The 25,380-nt window shown below is 43.6% G+C and overlaps 1 protein-coding gene across 6 annotated transcripts in view; it reads right to left on the bottom strand.

Annotated features, from left to right (window-relative positions):
• Positions 1–25,380, bottom strand: part of GRIA1 (glutamate ionotropic receptor AMPA type subunit 1) — a 266,749-nt gene that overhangs the window by 112,716 nt on the left and 128,653 nt on the right. For 4 of the 6 annotated variants that reach the window (XM_081137494.1, XM_081137493.1, XM_081137498.1 and 1 more), the window contains 3 exons: positions 16,243–16,482; positions 13,576–13,760; positions 8,247–8,300 (listed from right to left, as the gene is read on the bottom strand). In XM_081137494.1, coding sequence (XP_080993620.1) covers positions 8,247–8,300; positions 13,576–13,760; positions 16,243–16,482 — 479 coding nt within the window. The remainder of the gene's footprint in view (positions 1–8,246; positions 8,301–13,575; positions 13,761–16,242; positions 16,483–25,380) is intronic. The other 2 variants (XM_081137496.1, XM_081137495.1) reach the window with 1 other exon arrangement.

Here is a 25,380-nt window from a genome sequence, read left to right as displayed (position 1 = left end):
TCCTTCCATCTCACCTCTCAACTAATTGGCTGCAGTCATGGCTGACATCTGGCCAAGGCCACTCTGGAGCAAGAGCCAAAGGTCAATTCAAAGTTCAGCCTAGTTTGGGGTGGGCCCTTATGGCTGAAGTTCCTGGCAGACTTGAGACCAACAATAGGTTCCTTTTGCATGATCAAAACCTTCCTATTCAGAGAGGGTCAGGCAAAGAGTATGTAAAGCCCCTCCTTTTTTTGGTGAAATGCCATCTTAATGCCTAATTTATGGTAGCACCCATTGAATGCTTGGTGAAAAATAAATTCCAAACATATGATAAATTTGTAACCTACTGGGAATGGGGAAAGTAATAATCTCATTAATCATTAATTCATTAATTCATTCACTCATTCACTCATCCATTTGTGAGCACTTAATATTGTCAGGAACATACTAGACAAAGGGATGCAGCAGAGAAAAAGACGTGTGATTTTGCTTTCAAGTTACTTAAGGTTTAGTGAAAAAGGTCATTATTATCCAAGCAGCCATAGAGCAAAATAAGTGGACCAAACCATGACCCTGTAGCTTAGAGAAGGCTTCCCAGTGGCAGGAAGGAAGCATGAGGAAGAGGAGGCTTTGGTTGGCTGAAGAGCTCAGGGAAGAATCCTCTAAGCAAAACATACACATGCTCTTAGTTTGAGTCAGAGCGACAGAGGGCAATGAGTAAGAGGAAATGCCTGCACCCATCAGCCTGGATTCAAATCATAGCTCTTCCACTTACTAGCTGTGTGACAGCAGGCAGGCTACTCAACCTCTCTGTGCCTTCACCGTAACCTAAGATTATTACAGTATCCATATCACAGGGTAATTGTGAGGATTAACTACATTAACATATATCAAATTCTTAGAACAGTGCCTGGCACATGACAAGCACACACCTAGAGTCTCACGTCTCATGGGCTCTATGTTTCTCCCATTATATAATCTGTATTTCTGTCTTAAAAACAGGGACAAATAAGAGAGTGAGGACTGAGCCCTTCTAGTTACCTATTACCCCAACCATCTGCCCAAACTGGGGCTGAGAGGTCTGTGCCTCTTCTAAGCTGCTGGTGGCAAGGGGGTCCCACGCTCTGGCAGAGCAGCTGCTCACACTGTCTTGCATATCTGAAACGGTCCGCTGACCCAGCAGGCAACGCGTGTGCAGTGTGCAAAGGCACAGGATACAGACACTAAGTGCTCCACATTCATGGCGCAGCCTCGCCCTTGGGACAAAGGGAGCCAGTGTGGTTCGGGACTTTTGTTGTGATACCTTCAGACTGCAGAGAGGCCGAAAAACTAAAACCATAAATTGCACATCTGGGAAGGTCCTTTTGCTAATTTATTCCTTTTGAAAACATGGTACCAAACTCTCGAACAAACTGAGACCCCCCAAAAATATAAATTTTTTTTTTTAAATGATAAAGAGTCAGTGGCAGAGTTAGGATGAGACCCCAGGCTGCTGCTGCACTCACTGTTCTAAAACTTGACAAAAATCAACTCATTTTATCTTTATCTTGTGAGGTATGTATTTATATTCCTACCTACAAAGGCAGAAACTGAGGTACAGAGAGGTCAAGTGACTTGCCCAAGGCTGCACAGCTAGTAAGTAGCTGAGTCAGAATTCAAACTTAGGCAGTTTCAGAAGGGAAGCAGCTTATTTCTCAGCTTTGCTCGGTTATAATACCAAGCCTAAGGGCTGCAAAGGCTTCCTTGGTTTGGGCAGTGTGGCCCAATGGAAAATAAGCCTACTCTTTAGAATTAGAGAAGTTTGAGTTCAAATTCTAGCTTTAGCAACCCAACCCTGGAAAAGTTCCTACAACAGCCTGAGCATCCTTTTCCTCATAAAATGGGAATAAAATCTCCCCATTTTTGGAGGGACACAGAAACTCCTAGGGGTCTCTTGAATGGGTTATTTTAGAACAAGGGGTGGGTGTGAATGCAAAGAGCAACATAGCCTTTTCCTTGTCTGGTGGGATGCTTGGGACAGCTAGGAAGTGAGCATCCTTTGGGCTCTGGGACTTGACTTTTTACCCACCTACTTCAGTGTCTCTGCAGTGTGAGCTCTGGTGATTGCAGTCACTGTGTGTTGTCACTGTTACAGAAGAGGGAGGTGAAAGCAGAAAGAGAAGGAAGGCTGCGTGGGAGAGAGGAGGGAAACTGGGATGGGCCCCAGGAGTGAAGAGAGACTCTGAGAGGAGGACAGGGAGGAGGGAGGGCGAGCCCCCTCCCCTGTCTCTCTCTCTCTGTTTCTGCCTGTTTCTTTTACACACACACACACACACACACACGCGCGCGCGCGCGCATACCCCCTCACACACACACAAACACATGCATACCCACAGTGGAAATTGCGAGGCAGCAGTGAGGGGAAACAGAAAGCAATGAAGAACAGAGCTAACAATTGCCCCAAATCCCGGCCTAGCGCTGCGCTTAACTTCTGAGTGGACTCCAATAAGTCGCTTCCCTTCTCTGGGCCTTGAGTGCCCTTACTGTAAAATAAGGGGCAGGGTAAGGTGAGCTCCCAGGAACTCTTGGATTCTTAAAACCAGGGCAGAGGCACACTCTTCACAGGACCACTGGCCATGTGGATGCTCCATCACTATCCTTCCCAGATGCCCTGCAGCCCCCAGAGGCCCATCAAGCCTCTGAGCACCACACTCTGGCAGTTCAGGTGGCCATTTATGGGGTTTGCATTACTGTCACAAGTTGTGATTTTTCTCTCGGATTCATTTAAAACTTCATTTGCATGTTCCAATCTAGCTGGAAGACAAGGCCATGTTGCTTCCAGGACAAAGTCAAGCTGCGTGCTTCTTGTATGAGCCCAGAATGGTGCTAGATATGTGGACATGCTTGACCCACATTTGATGTTCGTGGGGATGGCTGTTAGAATTACATCTTATGAGAAGGCCTGGGGGAACAGGGAGGTGTCCAGACTAGAGGAATAAACATCAAAGAGCAAGCAGGGTAGGCATTTCCAAATACATGAAGGCTGCTTTGTGGAAGGGTAGCTGACACATGCTGCAAGATTCCTGAGAGGGCAGGTGGAGCCAGGAGTGATGAGAGGGTGACAGAGGGCAGATGGGCCCCACTCGGAGAAAGACTGTGGAAACTGTCACAGGCCTTTGAAAAGAAAAAGGGCTGTCTCAGGGAATGAGTTCCCCATCACTGTGTATATTCAAGCAGGAACAAGATAGATGAGAAGTAGATTGGAAGCCCTCTAGACCCACCTCTACCTACCCATTTGCGTATTGTAACTGTATTCATAGTCCCACTATCTGCTGTTTTTAGTACAGACACAAGGATTTTGCCTTCAGTGCCTGTGATATGGGAGTACAGACATTGTTTATTTCCTGAGAAGTTACTTCACTCATTCATTCAGTGACTTTTTAAAGAACAGCTGTTACATGCAACTCACTTTTCCAGGCATTGGGAATTCATCAGTGAACAAGGCAAACACATTTCTTCCTTACAAAAACGTGCTTGTGAAAAAACAGGGAGGAAGGCATTATATAGTTGTGAATCAGTTGTGGATGAAATTTAGGCTGGGAGGGAGCTGAGGGACCTCAGAGATAATAGCTTGTCCCCAGATGTTAACATCTTCTTGCCCCACTAATAATGATGATGGTGGTGATGGCCATAATTATTGTAATGTAATTACAACCATTTTATTGAGTACTACTTATTTTGCCAAGTATTACTACAAGCACTTTATAATGTATTATCTTGTTTAATTCTCATGATAGCCCAGGAGGAGGCAGATAATATCACATTATTCCTTTTTTTTTACAGATGAGGCAATGGAAGCTCAGAGAGGGTAGGTAACTTGATGAATATCACACAGCTAATAAGTATAAAGCCAGAATTTAAACTCAGGTCTGTTTCACCCCAGAGCCACCTTTCCCAACAATTTTGCCACCTAACCAGAGGCTGCAGAAACTAAACATGACTGTGTGTGGTACTGAGATGGTGGGAAGAGAGGTTCAGAAGAAAGTGGGCAAGCTCAGCCTTCCAGAAGGCATAGACAGATTTCTCACCATAAGGGAGCAGGGAGACTAAGCAACAGTTTCTTCTTAGGACTGATATAGCAGAAGGGCAGCAGCATGGGGCTGGAGGCTTGGATGAGCAGCCACATAGACCAAAGCCTTCAACTCTAACATTTCATAGAAGTTAACCTGCAACTACGTGATGGAAATAGCTGACTGCCCTGGTCCCTAAATGCCCCAGTAAGACCATAGATGACCTGACCTCACCATCTCTCCCTCAGTTACCTTATGCACTAGAAATTATAATTATAATAAAATGCTACCAGTGTATAATTGAAAAGTTATCCAACAGGAGTTCCAGGTCTGTTGCTGCAACTGTAGGCAAGATTTAAACTCAGGGCCCCACCCCTGTGCCTTCCCCCAACTTCCCATGCTCAGAAGTCACATGGCACAGTGGGAAAAACTTGGACATTGGAATTCGATAGTCCAGGAGGAGAAGCCCAGCTCCATCACTGCATAAGCTTTCTATTAATAATCTGGTCATTTCTCCCATGATTTGAATACTCATGTTTGCAGTCCTAGTGACACCCAAACATTTAACTCTTAGGTCAGTGTTTTCCAAACTGACTCTGCAGATGCATTGTTTGAGCCTGCAGGTCCTCTGTTTTGAGAAACACTAGTTTGGTCTAAGATTTGCTGCTGGTACATCATGACGATAAGAATTGTATCTTTGAAGTCTCCAGCTGGTAGATGTCTGTTTTGACCACAATCTCAGAGCAGGAAGTGAACACGGAGCCAGTGCTGGGGTTTGGAGGACTGAGAGCCAGACTGATAGCTGGGCCCTCCAGTGGGCTCCAGGGCCTGGAGGCTTCTTTAAGGGATAATGGTGCAGCTTGCCCAGTTCTGCATGGTTCAGGTTCACTTTATGAACACACCCATACTATGAAAATATAAATACAGGTCTATCCTATCATAAAGAAATATGAATACATATATAAACATAAATATAAACACACACTATGTGATGTGAAATTGAAGTATGAATTCCCCATCTATGCAGAACACTTTCAGCTTTTCAAAGCATGGTGGCTTTTAACAACATATTTGGTCTCCCCAGTGACACTATGAGCATGTAGAGCAGGAGCTATAATTCCCAATTGACAGATGAGGAAAGGAAGGGCTGGAGAAGTGCCCAAGATCACAAAGGCAGCTAAGGGCGGAGTCTGAGCAAAAGGCAGGGTTTTGTTTTTTGTTTTTGACTCCCTGTCCATGGAGCTTACCTCTTGGAACCTCAGCCTCCCCCAGCCTGTCTTTGAGCAGCCCTCAGAGCTGCTTATTTGAATCCCTCTAAAGCGATTTGTTAGAAGATGGCTGTTGGCTACTTTAAAGCTAGTGCATTCCGACAGGTTCAGAAGGAACTGCAAAATAAAAAGTGAAGCTCCTTCCTTTTGTTATGCCTTTCAAGAGCTTCCCTGGTTTATAACTCTATAATTACACCCTAATCAGAAGCACTCGGAAGGAGGGGGTCAGTTCCATGCAGCCTTGGGCTAATGATGTGGCGGAATTTCTAAAAATTACTGTCTTATGAATTCCATTATTCCTCTGAAGGGGGGGGGAGAAAAGCACACACCACGTAGTCGACTATGTTTCAGACTGAATTAATTAGTAATTTGAAGCCTAATTATCAGCTAATCTATTGGAACATGCAAGTCTCTTGTATTTGGATGGTATGTGCCATTTGCATCCTGTTAGGTGGCATTTGTAAGAATTTGAGAGCTCATTGGGTCAGGAAAGAAGAATGCAGATCAGAAGAATACAGAAATCCAAAGCGCTGACTTGGTGCTGCTGTGACCAAGGGGTCACTTAGCAATACATGGAGGCTGGCGATGTAATTACCTGGGGTCTGCCCGTGGCTCTGAGGCCACTGATGTGTAACTTCTGTCTTACCCTGCAGAGGTGATTGTGGATGCCCCACCCTTGTTCTGTGTATTCTCAGGCAGCAGGGTGCCCACATGATCTGCACTCAGAGATGACCCAGAGTCATGGGGAAGGCACTGCGTGCTGCCCGCTCACTGTGGCGCTAGGCCCAGCTCTGTCACTGACTTGCTGTGTGACCCTGGCCAAGGCACACCACCTTGCTGATTCTGCTTTCCTACAAGCAAGTGAGACTTATATGGAGTTAATTTCCAAAGTCCCTTCTAGCACTAAGAATCTGGGATTTGAGGGACATCCAGGATTTTCTTCATTACAAACTCAAAAATTTCATCCTTGCAAATGTTTTTTAGGGGTGGGCTCTCTGCTGCCTAAGTCTCTGGACAGCCACCTTCCATTTTAAAGTGTATACACCCCTGAGAAAAACAAGATATTTAACCACTAACAGCAGAGTCTAAATGAACATATTTCAATATGCCCTTCTGATTTCCAGTCCTGAGCCTGAAATATTGGGACAACAAGGCCCAAGGCAAGGATTAGTTGAAGGGGAAAAAAGGGTCAGGTAGGGATATGAGGATGGTCTGAGACCAGGCCAGAAAGAGTGACAGAACTTTAAGGTTTAGGCAGGATGTTTTGGTCCCACTTTCAGATCCTGCATTTTCACCTTTCCATACTGTATACACCCAGATCCTATGCCTTTATTCTAATGACTTTTTTTCCAAGCATAAGTAGAAAATATCAATTCTTTTTTCAATCAATAATTAATGTTACTCATAGAAATAATCAACACAAAACAGCATGGTTAAAACGGAATGTGGTAGAATTTGTTATAGATTAAAAGCAGAAAATCACGTCTTAATGGAAACAGAGAAAATTGCAAAGACAAGCCAGGATAAGAAAGAAAGCTTGTAGAAAAAGCCACCATTACGGAAAACTGACAATTGTTCGAATTGTCACACGGTAAGATTTGCTATTGATTAAAATACTTTAATCAGTATAAAATTTGTTATGGATTTGATGGGAGATGCGGTCACTTTGGAAAACAACTTAAGAGTTCCTCAAAATGTTATACATAGAGTTACCATATAACCCAGCAGTTCTACTCCTAGGTGTACACTCAAAAGAGAAACTTGTACACAAATATTCCTAGCTGGTTATTCATAGTAGTCAGAGAGTGAAACAGCTCAAATTGTCCATCAACCAATGAGTAGACAAAATAGATACAGTGGAAAGGAGTAAAGGAATACATGCCACAGTATGGATGGACCTTGAAAACATTATGCTAAGTGTCAGCAGCCAGTCACAAAAGACCACATATTGTATGATCCCGTTTACATGCAGTGTCCAGAATGTGCAAATGATAGAGATAGAAGGAAGCTTAGTGCTTGCTTAGGGCTGGGAGAATTTGGAGTGCAGTCACAGTGATAGCTACTGGGTATTAAGTTTCTTTTTGGGGGGATGAAAAAGCTTTAAAATCAGATTGTGTTGATGGTTTCCCAATTCTGTGAATATATAAAAAACCCTATTAAATTGTGTACTTTAAACGAATGAACTGCATGGTATATAAATTACAGCTCAATAAAGCTCTTTAAAAATGGGCTAAAGGCAAAATAAAATTACTTTTGGTTTTGGGAAAAAACAGCTGGAAGAATTACACTTCATGATAAAAAAGGTAGACAGGCAAAACATGTCTGAGGAGAAACAGACTTCCCGGAAATAATGGCCACAAAAGAAATCTCAAAATGGGACATGTTACAAGATAAAATGTAATATGTACAAAAAATTATTTGCTGAATCAAATCTTCATAACATGAAAATAATTGCACCCCATAAAAGCACCTGCAATGCAATGCATTAAAATGAAAACAGATTTCAAAGAAAGGCATCTCATCTAGGCCACGTAGAGCAGTGAATAAAAACTAAATTGAAATAATATTGTTCGTGCTGGAAAACTGTTTCTGGGTAGAGATTCATCAATACTAGAATAATTACAGTTTAAGTGTTTATATTTATAGACTACAAAATGATCATTTGTGGTGATTTTGTCCTTACTGACAAGAGGCAGAGTCAATTAGAGCTAGAATTGTGATGATGGATGCAGCCCGTTTTAGTTTAGAGGTTTGCCAACAGTGTGCTATGGTTTGAGAAGCAGGGGTGGGAAGAGGAAAAGTAAACTTGGTAATGACTGGACTTAGTGTTGCAGCTCCAAATTGCCCTTCTCACCCATGCAGTCCCCACCAGCCAGGGACCAGGGAAGAAACCTGGGGCCCCAAACATGGAAGCACCACAAGCTGAGCGCCTGCAGTATGCTCTGCTCACCAGGTTTGCAAGGATGTAGTGGTAGCCAATACCATTCTTCTCCAGCTTGATAATCTAAAAAACACAAGGGAGGGGCTCATTAATCATATTAGCAATTAAAGCCGTAACAGCAACAATTATAGGAACTAACAGTAATTAAGTACTGATAATGTGCTCTGCCCTATCCTTACTCCAACTATAATATCACAATGATGGCAGCATCAGAGATCCTCATTTTACAGATGAGGAACTGAGGCATAGAGAGCTTAAATAAGCTTCCTATGGTTACCCAGCTAGTAAGTGGCAGTTGCAGGATTTGAAATCAGTTTTGTCTAAATCCAGGGGGTAGAGTAGCATTATCATAACCCCAGGGACACAGCTGAAATATTCACTTCTTTCTTCCTTTTTAAAAAATATATATTTTAAATTTGTTTTTATTCGTTTTAGAGAAAGGAGGGGAGAAGGTGAAGAGAGAGAGTGAAACATTGATGAGCGAGAGAAACATGGATCTGCTGCCTCCTGCGAGCCCCCTACTGGGGATTGAGCTTGCAACCCAGGCATGTGCCCTGATCAGGAATCAAACCTGTGTCCTCTTGGTACATGAGATGGCACTCAATCCAACTGAGGCACACCAGCCAGGGCCACTTCTGTCCTTTCTTGAAGGCTTCCCCATGCATGGAGATTCTTTCCTGGTGGGAATCCTATGCTGTGTTAAATTCCCTGTCACTTGTGATGATATCCGCTGCTTGGATGGACAGATGAATGGATGGGTGGATGGATGATCAGATGGGTAAATGGATGATTCCACCCCAGTTCTTGACCTTTAACTCTTTTTTTTTAAAAAAAAATATATCTTTATTGATTTCAGAGAGAGGAAAGGAGAGGGAGAGAGATAGAAACATCAATGATGAGAGAGTCATTGATCGAGCCCGCAACCCGGGCATGTGCCCTGACTGGAAATCAAACCCCGATTGCCTGGATCCCAGGTCGACGCTCAGCCCCTGAGCCACGCCCGGCCGGGCTTGACATTTAACTCTTTGCATGAACCATACTGAGATGCAGTTCCTTCTTTCCCTGAATTTTGTGCTTGCTTCTTTAAACCAGCTGGGTACTCAGACATTAATGGACCACTCAACCCAGAAGCTGAAAGGGAATGTCAGAATTGTCTCGTCCAACCCCTCACTGTACAGATGGGAAGTCCAGTACCAGAGAGGCAAACTGATTTGCCCAGATCCCACATCAGTCTGGCAGCAGTATCAGGACAGTGTCCTGGCTCTGATGAGTTTCTCCATATGATGTCTGATTATAGTTAATTATTAAGAGCCAGGGTCCTCAAACGTCCCTCCATCCTGAATGTGCAGACTATCATAATCATTGTGGGCAGGAAAAATATTTGTGGAAAGAACTCCCCAGAGGCTTGCTTGGGTAGCCAGATACACCACCCAAGGAACAGCTAAGACTACAGACCTTGGTTCAGTCCTAACTCCACCTGCAAGTTAACTTGATCTATGTCTTTTTTTTTTTTTTAAATCATCAAATTGGGGTTAATACACCCTGCTCAGTGCCTCTCCCCCAACACTGTTGCAAGGAGGCATACAACATATGAAAATTGCTTAGGCGTCTTCTCTAACTGAAATTTTCAAGGTTATTAAGATCCACATTCAGACATCTACTTAATTGGATGTATGTGCATAGCAGCTGACATATTTTTATGTAGGGTATAAGTAGATGCAAGTACACACAATGAATGCCCCAAAACTGTGGTTAGATTTTGAAATTCCAGACCACGGAGCACAAATACTGTCGGGATGATAGTTTTATTACTAATTCTTCATCACTTTTTCATCTTCTTGTCAAACGGTTGCTGCCCTTTTAAAAATGAGATACCTTTATCAAAAACCTATTCAGATTCTAATAAACTCAAAACAGCAAATAAAAGGTATTTCAAAACCCACCGCATTCAGGCAATGAATAACTGTAATCTCAAGGTAAAATTACAGGTTGAAACGTAGGAAACTGGCTGATCATTGATGACTTGTGACCAATGAAAATTAGCCATTTCATTCGGTTCAAGCTAATAGCAACCTTCTTACCCATTACTCATCTACCTACCCAGTGGTCTACCTTCCTTCCTCTCCTACATTCCCTTCGCAAGATTTATTATGTGTCTTATATATATAGCAAGCATGGTGCAGGGGATTTGGTGGAAAGTGAAACAGGCATGGTGCTTGCCTTCCTGGAAGTCACAGTCTACCGGGAGGAGACCCATACTAAACAGAAAGAGAAATGCACACAGGGTTACTAACTAAGAAAGCTCTAATAAAGATAACAGTTTCACTCAGGAGCATTGCTTCACTGACCCCATTCCTTCAAATTCCATTTCCTCTGGATGGCCTTAATTCACAGTCTTTGTGTCTGGAATGCTGTTTCCTTTCTCTCTGATTATTCATAATCTTTATGGCTGAGCTCTAATCCCAACTACTCCATAAAGCCTTCTGTGATTAATTAATCCAATTAGCAAATATTTATTGAACATGAACTGTATGCCAAGCACTATGCTATGAACAAGAGAGGCAAGGTCCCCATGCCCTCATCAAGCTGAGATGACATTTTAGCAGGGAGCCAGATGGTAAATATACAAACAGATAAATGAACAAGGTTTCAGTAGGTGAGAAGCACTATGAAGATAGTAACACAGGTTGATGTGATGGTTGGCCTTGTCCTGGTTTCTCTCATCTCTAACTCATTCTGAACTTAATGACTGCATTATATAATTTGGTGTCTTATATATTGATAAAGCATTATATTCTAATAACCCTGCTCCCTGATCATAAACCTTTGCTGCCTTTCTGCTCTTTACAGAATAAACTCCGAACACTTCAGAAAGGTTTCCAAGGATAGTCACAATCGTGTGTTCATACCCCTGTCATTGTCTCCTTATAGATACTCAGAATCTTCCACTCGGCTGCTAAGCCATTCTATGACCCTCCTCCCTCACTTGCCCTCTGGGCTTCCCTATATGCTCTTCTCTCCAGCTTAAAGGCTCTTATCCAGCCAATGGCTACCTGTAGATATCCAGACCCATCTCTTATTTGGGATCTTTTTTAGAGCCTTCACTGATTTCCTATTCTTCCCATTCTCTCAAAAATCCCTCCCCTTGTTGACTTATATTCTGGTTGGGGGAGTGGAGACAGAAACAGGCAATTGATTTTCTACTTGGAATTTGGAATTACTATCTCCTTCCTTCCTTAGGCAGAATGCTTTTATTAGACCAAAAAGATCCCAGTTGCTGAGTGTTTTAATAGTTTAGGATGATGTCAAGTTATCAGACTGCAAGTCAGGAGATGTAAATTCTAGACTCATCATTGTCATGAGCTAGTTGTCTGAACCCATGGCAGATCATTCACCCAACTTGACCGTGAGCCATCCCACCTATAAAATGTTGAGTGCAGGTGGTAAATCAGGTAATCTACAGATCCTTTCAGCTCTTTGGTCTTACTTTCCAGAATAGTGGAATTCAACAATTCTAAAAGTTAATATTCTATAATCGGAAATACCCCTACAAACAAGTCACGCTCTTAAAAAACGTACATTTGTCCTTTGGCAAAGGAGGTGGGGAAGCTGTAAAGTTGCATTTTTGAGAGGTTGGGCCCTGTGGGCAGACCAAGCTGGGTTTGACTTCCTGCTCCTCTTATATGTTAGCTGCAAGTTTTTGGGCAAGTATAATCCTGTGTTTATTCATTTATAAAAGAGTGGAGTCAATAAAAGCTGTTTTATAGAGCTGGTATAAGGAGGAAGTAGGGCTGTGCATGGAAAGGGCCTGGCATGGTGTCTGGTGTATGACAAGCACTCCAAAAATAGCAGCACTGACTATTATCTCTACTATGGAACCATATAGAACAAGTCATCAGTCTACTAAGAATCACTAGTTATTATTCAGCACGTTCTCCACCTCTGTCTCATCTAATCTGTTATTCTCAGCTTTGTAGGACAGGGGTCTTCATTCCTATTTTACACGAGACACTTATGCCCAAAGAGTGAGTGACTAAGGAAGACAGTGCTGGTTGGCAGTAGGAATAGCAAAGGCAGGCAATGCTTACACATATCACTTTCTGTGGGGCAGGCTCTGTTCTGAGTGCTTTGCATGTACAGATTCTTTTAATACCCACAGGAGCCCCCTAAAGGAAGCTGTTGTTAGTATACCCATTTTATAGATCAGGAATCTGAGATATAGAAACATTAAAACATTGGCTCAATGCCACAGAGCTAGTAAATACTAGAGCTGGGGTTTGAATCTCAGCCACTCTGCCTCCTGGGTCTCTGCTCTTATGTGTTACCCTAGATTGCCTCATTTAACAGAAATTCAAATCCCCTGACTCCAGCCCAGAGAAAGCCCACCTCAATGGAAACACTTTTTTGCTGGTTTCTCTTTCCCAGAGTAGAGGACAGGCCCACACTTTGTAAAGTGGAACACGGAGTTAATTTCTTAAAGAATCGCTGATTTTCAGAATTTCTCCTGTTCTGTTGCTGAGACCTGAGTGATTGCTGAGCTGGTGTTGAGATTCCCTGTGGAGGCAGCAGAGGTCTTGAGGGCCATTAACAAGCTTTGTCATGTTGTCAAGTACCTAAAACTACCATCTTTCATTATAGAGCACTGCTCAGGAATGATTGCAAAATATATTTCCTTCCTAGCTCATCTGAATACACACATGTAATTTAAAAAGACAGCGATCTACACAAAGGCCTGCTGCTTCTGTGATGGGCACATGCTTTCGTACTGAGAACTGGAAGAACCATGGCTGGGGGACCTTGGACTAAAAACTGTTGAGGTTACAGTGACCTCTCACAGAGCATACAATCGATTGACTTCTCAGACTCAGGAGAGTGTGCAAGGAAACAGTAGAGAGGGAGATGCCTGCTGCCTCTTTAGACTATTAAAACAGGTCAGTGGGCCAAATAAATGAGATGCCAAATGCTGGATCAGTGAGTGATAGAACTCAGAGCTGAACCCAGGAACCTGGCTCTACAGGATGTGTCCCTAATGAGATAGCCCTTCAAAAACTCTAAATTGCAGTGTAATTTTCTTTTTTAACAATAAAGGGAAACACTGGAAGTAAGTTTTTGGTCAACTGATCTGAGAACCATTTGAAGCCCTATGTCAAGGCTCCTATTGTTTGTGCTATTTTATAAAATTTCAGAATTAAAGTTTATGAATTACAGAATGTGAGAAGAGAAGCATCTGGCTTCCTCCAGTCAAGAACTCTCTTTGTAACACCCTAGGCAAAAGGTCATCCAGGTCACTCGTGAACCATCTCCCACACCCACCCTGAGCCTTTGCAGTGTTCACTACCTGGCCCAAGATAGCGTTGAGGCGTTCCGATTCACAGTCCACCACCACCAGCCGCTCTTTTTTCTTTTCCAGGTCCTGAAAGAGCATCCGGTATCCCTCTTCCGTGGTTGTCAAAATGTTGACTGCTGTCACCTGCCAGTTTTTCTCAGCAGCTGTGTCCAGGACTTTCTGCAGGACGGACAAACCTGGAGGTCGGGTGAGTAGAACAGAGAAGTGGCAGTCAGGATACTTAGGCATATAGTAACCACTTATTAAATGTGTCAGCCTGATTTCCAAACAGCACCTAATAATTGTAAATCACATTCATGAATGTTCAGTATATCTCAGTACCTAATACTTTGCCTCTCATATAGTTGGTATTCAATGTGTACTCAACTCAACTACTGTCTTCTAATTTGTAGCTAAATGATAGAGGAGCCCATTACTCAATGCTGCTTTGTTTCATCTTTGACGCATAGATGGTGTATTAGTTTCCTACTGCTGCTGTAATAAGTTACCACAAACTTAGTGGTTTAAAACAGCACACATCTTATACTACTGGAGGTCTGATGTTTGAAATATATTTTCCTGGACTAAAATCAGGGTGTCAGCGGGGCTGTGTTGCTTTCTAGAGGTTCTAGGGGAGAAAATTTGGCTCTTCAGCATCTAGAGGATGCCTGCATTTCTTGGCTTATGGGCCCGTCTGTCTTCAAAACCAGCAGTGACTGGTCAATTCTTTTTCATATCACACCTTGACTCTGACTCTCCTGCTTCCAGCTTCCACATTTAGGAACCCTTGCGAATACATTGGGCTAGACAAATAATGCAAGATAATCTCTCTATTTTAAGGTCAATTGATTAGCAAACTTAACTCTACCTGTAACCTTAATCCTTTTTGACATTTAATAAAACATATTCACAGGTTCCAGGGAATTAGGACATGGCATCTTTGGGAGGGTGGTGGAGGCCATTATTCTACTGACGTCAGATGGTTATTTCCCTCTTGCATTATTAATCAGTCTTTTGTACGTATATTATTTCTGTCTCCCGGTAATACTGCTCATCCTTCCCATAGTGACCAATATGGTGCCTGGCCTCAAGCACCATTTTTAGATGAATTGCATTATGTCTTCCTATCTTTGTTTCTTTTTTAGTGCAAGTTGTTTCAGTGTGGTGCTAGAAGTTTACTATGTGTCTGGCACTGTTTCAGAGGCTTCCCTGCCTCCAGTTAATCCTGTGAGGTAGTTACCATTATTATGTCTGTTTCACAAATGTGGAAACTGAGGCTCAGAGAGATTCAGTCATTTGACCAAGGTTGTGCAGCTAGCAAATGGCAGAGCTCAGAGGTGAGCATTCTGAGACAGGCAAAGCCCTTATGAGAGTGTGGGTACTTCTGCCTACCCCAGAGATGATCCTCTGTGATGGAAGTTACATTTTTTTGGCTTTACCGCTTCTACAATTCAAGTTTCATTGTGTTGCAAAGCTGCAGTGAAATAGCCCTTGTGCAGGTGTTCCTCACAATAGCTGCTGTCTGAGAAAGAAAATCACCAAACTAAGGAAAGGAAAGAAAAGTCTAAGAAAATAGAGTGCTTGCTGTCACTCCTGTTGGCTCCTTCTCGCCTGAATAATGCCTGCCTAACTCTTCTTGAAAAACCATTTTACAAGCCACTCTCCTGCTCAAATGTCTTCTAAGACTCCCTACAGGCAGTCTCCTATAAAACCTCCCTTTTGCTCAGAAAAAAAACTCCCCTGCCTCAGTTTCCAGATTTTGCGTGATCTATTTATTTTTTTACACCAATAATAACTAAATTCTTATGGGACTATTGAGTATACAAGGGGGAAGGTAGGGCAGGAGTTAGAAAAAAGAGCAGAGTTCCCGTGGAAGAATCAGGAACTAGGGAAAGTGGTGCTTGAGCAGGCTGTAAGAGGGAAAGATGTGCGTATGTAGATTTGAGAAGGGATGTGGATTCCAGGAAATGGGAACAGCATGAGTAAAGGAGCAGAGAAAAAACAGGATAGGAAACATTAGGAGAATGTGATATAAAATTCAAAATTTCGGTGGAGGCAGAATTCAAAAGGCCTGGGAGGGTGGATAATGATGGTGATGGTGATGATGATGATAGCAGTTAACTTATAGACAGGGCCTTGAGCATTTATTATGTTCCAGACACTGACAAGCCCTTTGTAGCCATTCTCTCATTCAATCCCCACAACTTTATGAGGTGGAGATTAGTGTTAGCTTCATTATAGAGATGAGGAAATGGAGGCATAAAGAATTTCTCCGTGAACGGTTAAACTGGGGCAAAGAGTGCTTGCCCAGAGTCAAACAGCTGGAGAAAAGAGAGCATAGAATTCAATCCAGGCCTGTCTGACTCCAGTGTTTATGCTCCTAACAACCTCGCTGTGAACCATTTCACCGAGGCCCTTGGACTTTTAAGTCTGGACTCAGGAGCCATGGAAGCATGGTGAGCTGGAGAGAGACACTGCTTCAAGACGATTACTCTCTCAAAGGATGTGTTTCCACACTACGAGTTAGAGATTAGCCAGGGAAAAATCAGCCCATGCGAACAAAGCACTTCTGGCTTATGTCCCCATGCTCCTCATGGAGGCAAGAAGGCATCAGTTTTCTTTCTCCTGGTACTTTTCTCTCCAGCTTTCAACAGTCTCCCTCTCTAGTCCCTGGCTTACCCCGGTCAGCATCGTAAATGTAGACAAATTTCTGCCACTTGTAATGGTCGATAATACTGATGAGGGCATCCTGCAGCTCGGGGCGCAGCTGAAGGACAAACTGGTTGGATGTGTCAACAGGAAAGCTCGGCGTGATGAAGCAGACATGGAGGGCCCCACAGAAGGAGGTCAGCATGTTGACGGTCCTCCGTTCATAAAACCCAAAGATGGCATAGACGCCTTTGGAGAACTGGGAACAGACTGGAAGAGAAGAGAAGGATTAATGGATAGAAGATGCTGCAAGCAAGCTGTCAGGTGGCTCCAAAACAAATTCATCTACTAGTTCATCCGTCACCTACCCATCCATCATCTAGCCATCCATCCGTCCAACCAAACAGTCCATCCATGCATCCTTTCAACCCACCAGTCTATCCAACTGTGCATCCATTCTACCCATCTACGCATCCCATTCACGCATTCATCTGTCCAACCCAAACACCTATCTATCTAATTTAATGTTTATTAGGTGCCAGTTCCATGCCAGATGTTGTCATGGTTATTAGTTATAAATGTATACAAAGTATTTCCATATGTTCTCTCACTTGATGTCTACAACAACCTTGTTGAGGTAGAGAAGGGATGAGTGGGTCATTTTTTAAAAGGGAAAACCAGTATCCAAAAACATAAGGAACATGTCCAAGCTAGCACAGCTAGGACAGATGTGAGTTGGGGAGATATCTTGACTCCAATCCATGATATTTCCACGACACTGCCATTACTTTAAGGCAACACATATAAAGATGCTACAGGAAGAAAGCTTGCTGCTGATTCATGTTTAAGAAAAGAAGTGTTGATTTTCCCGGCCTACCCTTAGTTTTTGGTGTACGTTTCTCTGCTGATACTTGTTTTATGTTTGCACATCCTGCTAGCTGGTCTTTTCAGGCCCCCTGTTGTATCAGCCACAGTAATAGCTTAGCTGTGTGAACATCCCCACAGGACCCATTTTGTAAGATCCCAGTGCGCAGTTACCAATTCTTGTTTGTACTGGTGACACTGCTAGTTAGAGCACAATGCAAAGAAAGAGGTCATAAGGCCAAATTCCAGGTCAGTCAGCCACTGAACTTTATTTATTTATTTTTTGCAAATAGAAGCTGCATTTATTAAAACAAACGATTTTTATGATTAATAAGCTCACTAGAAAATAGTAAAATCTCCAAGCAAATGATACACATTAAAACAATGTGAAACTAAAACTGGAGTTGAGAGTCACGAGGAACAAGCCATCATGGAAGGCAGGGTTGGCGGACAAACACCACTATCAGTTTTGAGACTGAGAAACTCAACTTTGGGTTGTTGGCAACATTGAAGAGCTGGTTCTGCGATGTCTATATTAAGGTAGACTCTTCCCAGGGAACTAATATTACAAACTCATTTTTTAACTAAATATATAAGGTTGTTCTTATTTTTTATTTCTCCTTTTTTATTATATTTATTGAGGTAACATTAGTTAATAACATATACTTTTCACACGTACAACATTATAATTTGACATCTGTGTACTGTATTGCATGCTCCCTGCTTGAAGTCTAGTTTCCTTCCATTACCATATATTTCACCCCTTTTACCCATTTTGCCCCCTCTCTTTCCCCTCTAGTAACCATCATTATGTCTTTAAATTTCATTTTAATATATGATACAGGAGGAGGTTCACAGTCTTTATCCAGTCAGATAACCAACCCCAATGCTATCCCCAATGTCTGCAAATTACCTTCCTAATATAAATGGTGAGACAGGTTAGCCTACCTCATCACATTAACTATCTTTAGAGTGATTTTTTTTTTTTAATTTTCACGTATATTAGGTTATGTAGTTCTCATCATGACCATGGTGACTTTGGTAGTATCATTTTTTTAAAGATGAAAAGTTAATGTTCTCAGATCCTTTGCTGTCTAAATACATCACACCTCCTTGTATATTTACCACATTGCCTTGTGTATAGGATCTCAAATTATTCTCCATAGAATTGTCTTTGCCTGGCCAGCTTGGCTCAGTGGTTGAGCATCAACATAGGATCCAGGAGATTGCAGTCTGATTCCCGGTCAGGGCACATGCCCGGGTTGCAGGCTTGATCCCTAGCAGGGGGTGTGCAGGAGGCAGCAAATCAGTGACTCTCATTGTTGATGTTTCTATCTTTCTCCCTCTCCTTTCCTCTCTGAAATCAATTAAAAAAATAGTAATAAAGTAAAAATTAAAAAAAAAAAAGAATCGTCCAAAGGTGTCCCATGAAACCTTAGTCTCAGAGATGCTCTTTAAAAAACAAAAGATTTCTCTGGTCAAATAAATTTTAGAAATGGTGCACACCTTGTCCTCATCTTGGAGATTTATATAGCACACTAACTATGGATTGTGAAGAATCCTTTTCAACTTTAACCCAGATTTTGTCAAATATATTTTCCCCCAGGATGATTTGTTGGTGCATATTTTTAACTTGTTATTGAAGAACCTTTGGGTGCTGCTGCACTAAAGAATGTAGTTAATCAGTGGCACACAGCTCCCTCCTGTGAGTCTCAGACCTCAGCCCGCCCCTAGAGATAATGGGCTTGATGAGTATCTCTCAAAGATTGTAACTGAACAACACAGTCATCTGTCCAGCCTCCGCTGAAACCGTCATGCCATCTATGGGAAACCTGGCAGGTGGTCATTAACATCAGCTTGCATACTTCTGGTCCTGGCCATTCACTACCTGTCAAGGTGCCGGGGCCAGGGACTGACCACTGTTTGAAACCAGAACCTCATGGAATGCCTGCTCTTAACCCACTCCATCACCCTCCTGGTATCTGAAGGTGGTCCTCATGGACTCTAGCTTTATGGCATTTTATTTTCATTAGTGAAATCCATTTTCTACCCAGAAGCTAGAGGGATCTTTGTAATTAAATAAAACAAGCAAAACAAAACACATTGTTGCCTTTCCTTGTGTAAAACCTCTCGAAAGTTTTGAAGTTTTCCATTTTACACAAGAAAAATCCCCAAGCATGTGCCCATGCCCTAGAGCTGAATGACCTGCCCCTCTGACCCCTCCTCACACCACACCTTGCTCCCTGCTCTAGCCACACCGGTGTTCACTGTGCTCTTCAGGGCGCTGAGCTCATTCTGCCCTAGAGACCACAGCAACCGTTGCCGCCCTCTGCCTACCATGCTCTTCCCTTACCTCTTTGCAAAGGTCACTCTTTTCAGCAGTTGTATCTCAGCTCAGATCTCACCTCCTGGAATAGGCCTTCCTTTATCATCTCTCCTAAACGGTGACTCTACCTTCCCCTCACCCCCAGCTCCCCAATAAGTATCACATCACCCTGTCTTATTTCTCGTATTTTAATTATTATTTGAAAGAATTTCCTTTACTTGTATATAACTGTGGCTGCCTGGGTCAATGTTAATATCCCCCAAACAAGAGTCTCATTTGTGCCCCAAAGCCAGGATAGCGCCTGGCACATGGTAGGTGCTTAATAAATATTTGTTGAATGAATGAATGAATGACTCATGCTTGATGAGAGGGACAGAGGCAGAGCTGGGCCCAAAACAGAGATGACTGCTGGGTCACCCTGGACCTCCTGCTCCTCTACAGGAGCTGTTTGTCCTTCACTACTTGTACTATTTTCCCTTTCACCCTAATGAGGACACGGTACCTGCTCGCAGCAGACAATAGGCACTGTCATTAAATGTCTAATATAATTGCCAGAATCAAGATTTCCATAAATATGGATTTCTCTACCAGGAAGCATACGTCGTGTATTATTCTGCCCATGTTAAATATAGATTTGTCAAAAAGCACAATCCGTCTTACTGGGTGAAACGAGTGTAGGGAGCATATAAACCCTGTTAAAATATTGTAATATGCTCTCCACGGTATTTTAGGATCCCTTCTCCCCTTGCTGCAATGAAATATGATCCTGTGGGACAGAAACCTTACATCCCGGACCTGTTCCCTCATGTCATCTGCTTGGTTTCACACCTTTGCTTAGGCCTCTGGGGGCTTCATGGCTGGTGCTTCTTGCTAGAACTTTAGAAGGAGAGGAGGAAAGGATGAGACAGGGAGGAAGATTTCGGAGCAAGGAGACGTGGTCAAATCTTTGGCACACAAGAGGCTTTTCTTCCCTTAAATTATCTCCCTATTTTTCCTTTTTACAAATCCCTCTTCCCTGAAACTGAGTTATTTACCCACAACATGTCTGGGAGGTAGCCTGGCCTGGATGAACTCAAGTGGACTCTGGTCCCCAGAGTTGCTCAGCATCTGACCTTCAGTCTGGCTCCTCATTTCAGCTAAGCCTGAGCAGCAACGGGGGGTGGGGAGGGGGGTTCTTTAGGCCCAAGGCCTGTGGGAGAATGTACCCATTGATTAAACGTTGAAAAATATAATTGGTAGTTGTAAGGCATTTCTTTGAATCTGTCACAATAAATACTCAATGTGAAGAGATAACATAGTCTTGTAGGAAAAGTACTAGATTAGATGCCAGAAGGCTAGAGGATCCTCTTATTTAGTTTTCTTACAACACAATACTTATGTGACCTTGAGCAAGTTCCACACTCTCCTTGGGCCTCAGTTTTCCTGTCTATAAAAACATAGTTTGGACTCCATAATACTTAATGTCCCTTTCGGCTCCAACATTCTAGACTCTAATTATGTGAAAATGTTTACCGATTGACAACACTGTAGTTATTTGCTGGTCAAACTCTGAGCAACCTCCAGTGTTCATTTTCTTTTAAACTTTAAAAAAAATTTTTTTTAATTGATTTTTAGAGAGAGAGGGAGGGAGAGAGAAACATTGATCAGTTGCCTCCTGCATGCACCCTGAATGGGTATCAAACCCAAAACCTGGGTGTATGCCCCAACTGGGAATCAAACCAGGGACCTTTTAGTGCAGAGGTCGACGCTCAACCAACTGAGCCCTACTGGCCGGGGCTCCAGTGCTCATTTTCAAGCCCAGAAATCAGATAAAGACTGAGTTCTTGGAGCTGACCGTAACAAAACCCTAGCACTAAATCTAAGCACATTCGAAGTCTTGAGTTTTATTTAAGATACAACTTTTAACCCGCTGTGTGAGTTGGTTACCTAGCAGACAGTAGATGAGAGGCGGGAAACCAGAAAAGGGGCTAGAGGTGGAGACTGTATTATTAGATACAACAAGCAGGAGGGAAGCAATGGGAGCGTTCAAAGGCGGTGCCGGCACTCTGCGGTGCATGGACTCATCACAGACTCACACTGACGTTGAATCTGAGCAGACTGGCCTCTGTGTGGGCCCCTCCAGTTAAGACCACAGTGCTGCATGTAATGCCTCTGAGAGCTGACATTTGAGCACTTGCGAAGTGCCAGACACTGTGCCAAGAACATTTCCTCGCATTAATTCCCTTCATTCTGTGAGGCAGGTTACAAATGGGGAAAATCAAGCCCAAGACCAGAGCAAGGCAACACCAAGGTCTGAACTCCACCAGTCTGACCACAGGGCTTGAGCGTTTAGCCTCATGGTGTGCGGCTTGTCCCTCCCTCACTCCCCCACATCGGATGGAAAAGTCCTGGCACATGGGTCAGCCTCGGTTTCCAAAAGTCCTCTCAGGTAGCACACTGCCTTCCCCTAATGCCAGATAAAGAAGCATTAAGGTCTATGGATATTAAACAGAATAAAACTGAGTCCTGTGCTCGATGCATCCCCTGGGAATCATGAGGAACATACAAACTACATCTGTTCTTCTGTTGGCCCATCCATCTGTCCATCTACCCACCCATCCACCACTTGACATCCAGCATCTACCACTCCTTAGGCATTAAAGATACAACAGCAAACTAGGCAAGCCATGATCTCCAGGACTGTCACCTTGACAATGGCAGAGAGGGACAACTAATCAGGCAATTACACTTCAGTGTAAGTGCTGTGGTAGGGATGTGTTCAGGGGTCAGGCAGGGACACCTCGCCCCAACCTTTGGTAACCTCAGAGAAGGCCTCGAGAAGGGTATGCCAGCTTTAACACTGAAAGATAAGCAGGAATCAGCTGGGGGAGGGGGCATGGGACAGTCCATGGCATAAAGCGCATTCCAGGTAGAAGGAACAGTGACAGCAAAGACTGGCAGAGAGAGAAAAGATACAGCACATTCAAGGAACCCTCCCTGAGTGTCAGATGCCGAGGTCCCTGCCTACAAGGGATTCTGTAGCAGAATGTGTGCAAAAATCAGAGCAAGTAAAAAACGAGGCCAGGAATTCCCTCCTGGGGAGGCAGGAGGGCAGGGGGACTGGTGAGGGCAGGAAAACCCACACGCTGCACAGTGTGGGCTGTCCAATCCCATCCTCGGTTCACTCAGACGTCTTTGATAATCATTCCTAGTTAAGGCAGCATCCACTTAGTATCAATAAATCTCCCAGCCCTGGGCACTGGCCCTGACAGCTCTCTCCCAGGGAGGGAACTCCTGGTATTAGCAACTCCCTTTTTATAATCACTTCATTTAAGGTCTCTCACACAGACATTTCTCCTGGGCTCCCAGCTCAGTCCCTGGAAATGTGGCACCCTCACTGTAAATAGTGGTTAATGAGGTGACAGGACGGCTTCATTTGGGGGAGGAAGATAGAAAGTTCGGGGCTGGTTAGGAGGACTTTTAGACCCTTATCTCCCTTCCTGAATACTTTTATCCTTATTGGTGAGAATGACATTCTTGTGACATCAAATGTGCTTTATTTCTGTCACTCAGAGGACACTAAAAGTGCCCCTCCATCCTGTGATACTCTCTTGCATCCAAGATAGAATGGTGGCATGCAATGAATGACCATAATAGACGTAAATTGTCCCCATCTCCTCTAAACAATGTCATGGTTGTTTAGAATTCTGAGACATGTCCAGGGCTTTACTGCCATTTACTAGATAAAACCTTGTCAGTAATTTGTTAAATTCAACAAATATTAATTGGGCACCAGCAACTAACTTTGCCAGAAAATTGGGATACAGTGATGACATGGGACAGCAGTGTTTTCTGCCTTCCCAGAGCTGATACAAGATCAGTAAATTTTACATCCAGGGAAAGAAAGGGGTATTCTGAGAGAGTAATAGGGGGTAAACTATAGAATAAGTGATCATAACTGTGATGACAGGCCAGACACGGTGCTAAGCCCCTTGTGTCAATATCCAGGTAGAAGTACAGGTTTACTCAAAGGTAGTGAGGTGAGGGAGACGAGGGGGCCTTGGAGAAACTCCAGAAATGGCACTGTGGCTGGAGGAGGGGATGTGGCACAGATCTGGAGCATTCGTTCCCTGGATAATAATGCCAGCCACTACTGAGCACTCACCGTGCCAGGTCCCACGCTAAGTGCTTTGCATGAATTACTGTTCACTACTAGTTTAATAGCATGGATTGGGATACAGATATTGTCCCCATTTTATAGAGAGAAGACTGAGGCTACTTAACTTGACCAAGGTCACATAGCCATTAAGTAGAAGATTCAGAATCGAAACACAGGCATTCTAACTGCAGAGCCATTGCCAGGTGTCTGAAAGTGTCTCTGTGCCAGGTGTCTGCAAACTTTCTCTGCAAAAGGCCAAATAGTAAATATCTTGGGCTTTGTGGGCCATATGGTCTCTGTTGCAACTAGTCAATGTTACTTTTGTAGCAGAAAAGCAGCCAAAGAAAACATGTAAACAAATGAGTGTGAAACTTGAATTATAGCATAAAACCTTGTTTACAGAAACAGGCATTGGGTTGGATTTGGCCTGGGGGCTGTAGTCTGCAACTCTCACTCTGTGCTGTTCTGCGACTGGATGGCAGGAGGATCAAGTGCTGACATTTTGGGAGAGGTAATAATAAGTCATAGTGCATTGTATATTTTCACATCTCTCCCATCCATGTTCTCTCGCAAATACCCAGTAAGGTAGGCAGGGCAGGAACGATCACCCTCGAGCCCATGGATGACAAGGAACCAATGATCCAGCAGCTGGGAAATGCTGGAGACAAGTGTGAACCCCTGTCTTTCTTTCTCACCTCCTGGGGTTCTTCTTGGGTGACCCTGGTTATTGATTCACACTGTGGCGAGGGCAGAGGAAAGGAGCACTGAGAGAGTTGAAGTCAGTTGATAAAGTCCCAATTTGCCCGAAGGCCACTGCTTGCTGGCTTCTTTACAAGAGCCTGTGGGACCTTGAAGTTCACAGACAGACTCCAACTGTCGTCTGACACACAGACAGCAATAGGGCAGGCAATAGGTGTGTGCTGCTGAATTCCAGGCTTCCTCTCCTGTGCAACAGCCAGCTTCGTACCAGAGGAGGCAGTAACACTGCCTCGCAGCTAAAGGCTACTCTGTTGTGGTGGCAAAGGGGACTCCACCCTGAGAGGGCAGGTGTTTTCAGAGGTTTATTTAAAAATAAACATGTATTAGGGGACTCACAACATTGTGGCTGCACCCTTTAAGGCGAAGGCTCAGCTACATGGGGGGTTAGTCAGGAGTGCTGGGTCAGGGACTTGGTCTACGGTTGGGGTGAGGGGCTCTGCCTGGACAATTTTGGAACTTGGACTTGAGACTGAGGTCAGGGCTCATTGTTGGGTGGGTTCCAGGGCAGAGGGTAAAGCTGCAGTCTGGTGCTGGGGTGAGTGCTCACTCAGCCTCATTTAGGGAAAGGAGGTATGGTTCACTGAAAAGCTTAGGTGGACTACATCTGCTTAGCTCTGCCTCGGGGCAGCCTTTGGGAACTAGCACACTAGCCAGCAGAGCAGAATGAATAAAATCAGGGACACTAGCCAAAGGGAAGAGAGTTGTGGGAGAGATCAGCCCATAGCTTCCTCTGTCTCTGGCCCAGGCACCACCCCACAGCCCCTCTCCGCCATCATAAAGCTACTTCTGCTGGTTCATGAATGAACCGTCATTGCAAGAAGTACCAGGTAAATAGTTCATGAAATGAAACCCTTTGGCTATCTTAATTCTGTTCAGTGGGCGAATGAGAGAGAGAGAAAAAAAATTGTTTCTTATTTGCCATCCTTTCCCTATGAAAATCATACATATCAATGGATTTTCCTAAGCAATGCAGCAAGCCTACAGTGCACAGTAGACCTGTCAACTTGATTGGCACTTGTCAATCAAGGCAAAGTTTTACCAAGATTTACAGACGACAGCCTGAGGGTGTCCTAAATCAGTA

The sequence above is a fragment of the Miniopterus schreibersii genome (assembly GCF_964146895.1).
Source record: "Miniopterus schreibersii genome assembly, chromosome: 4".
NCBI lineage: Eukaryota > Metazoa > Chordata > Mammalia > Chiroptera > Miniopteridae > Miniopterus > Miniopterus schreibersii.
This window is presented reverse-complemented; position numbering and strand designations above follow the sequence as displayed.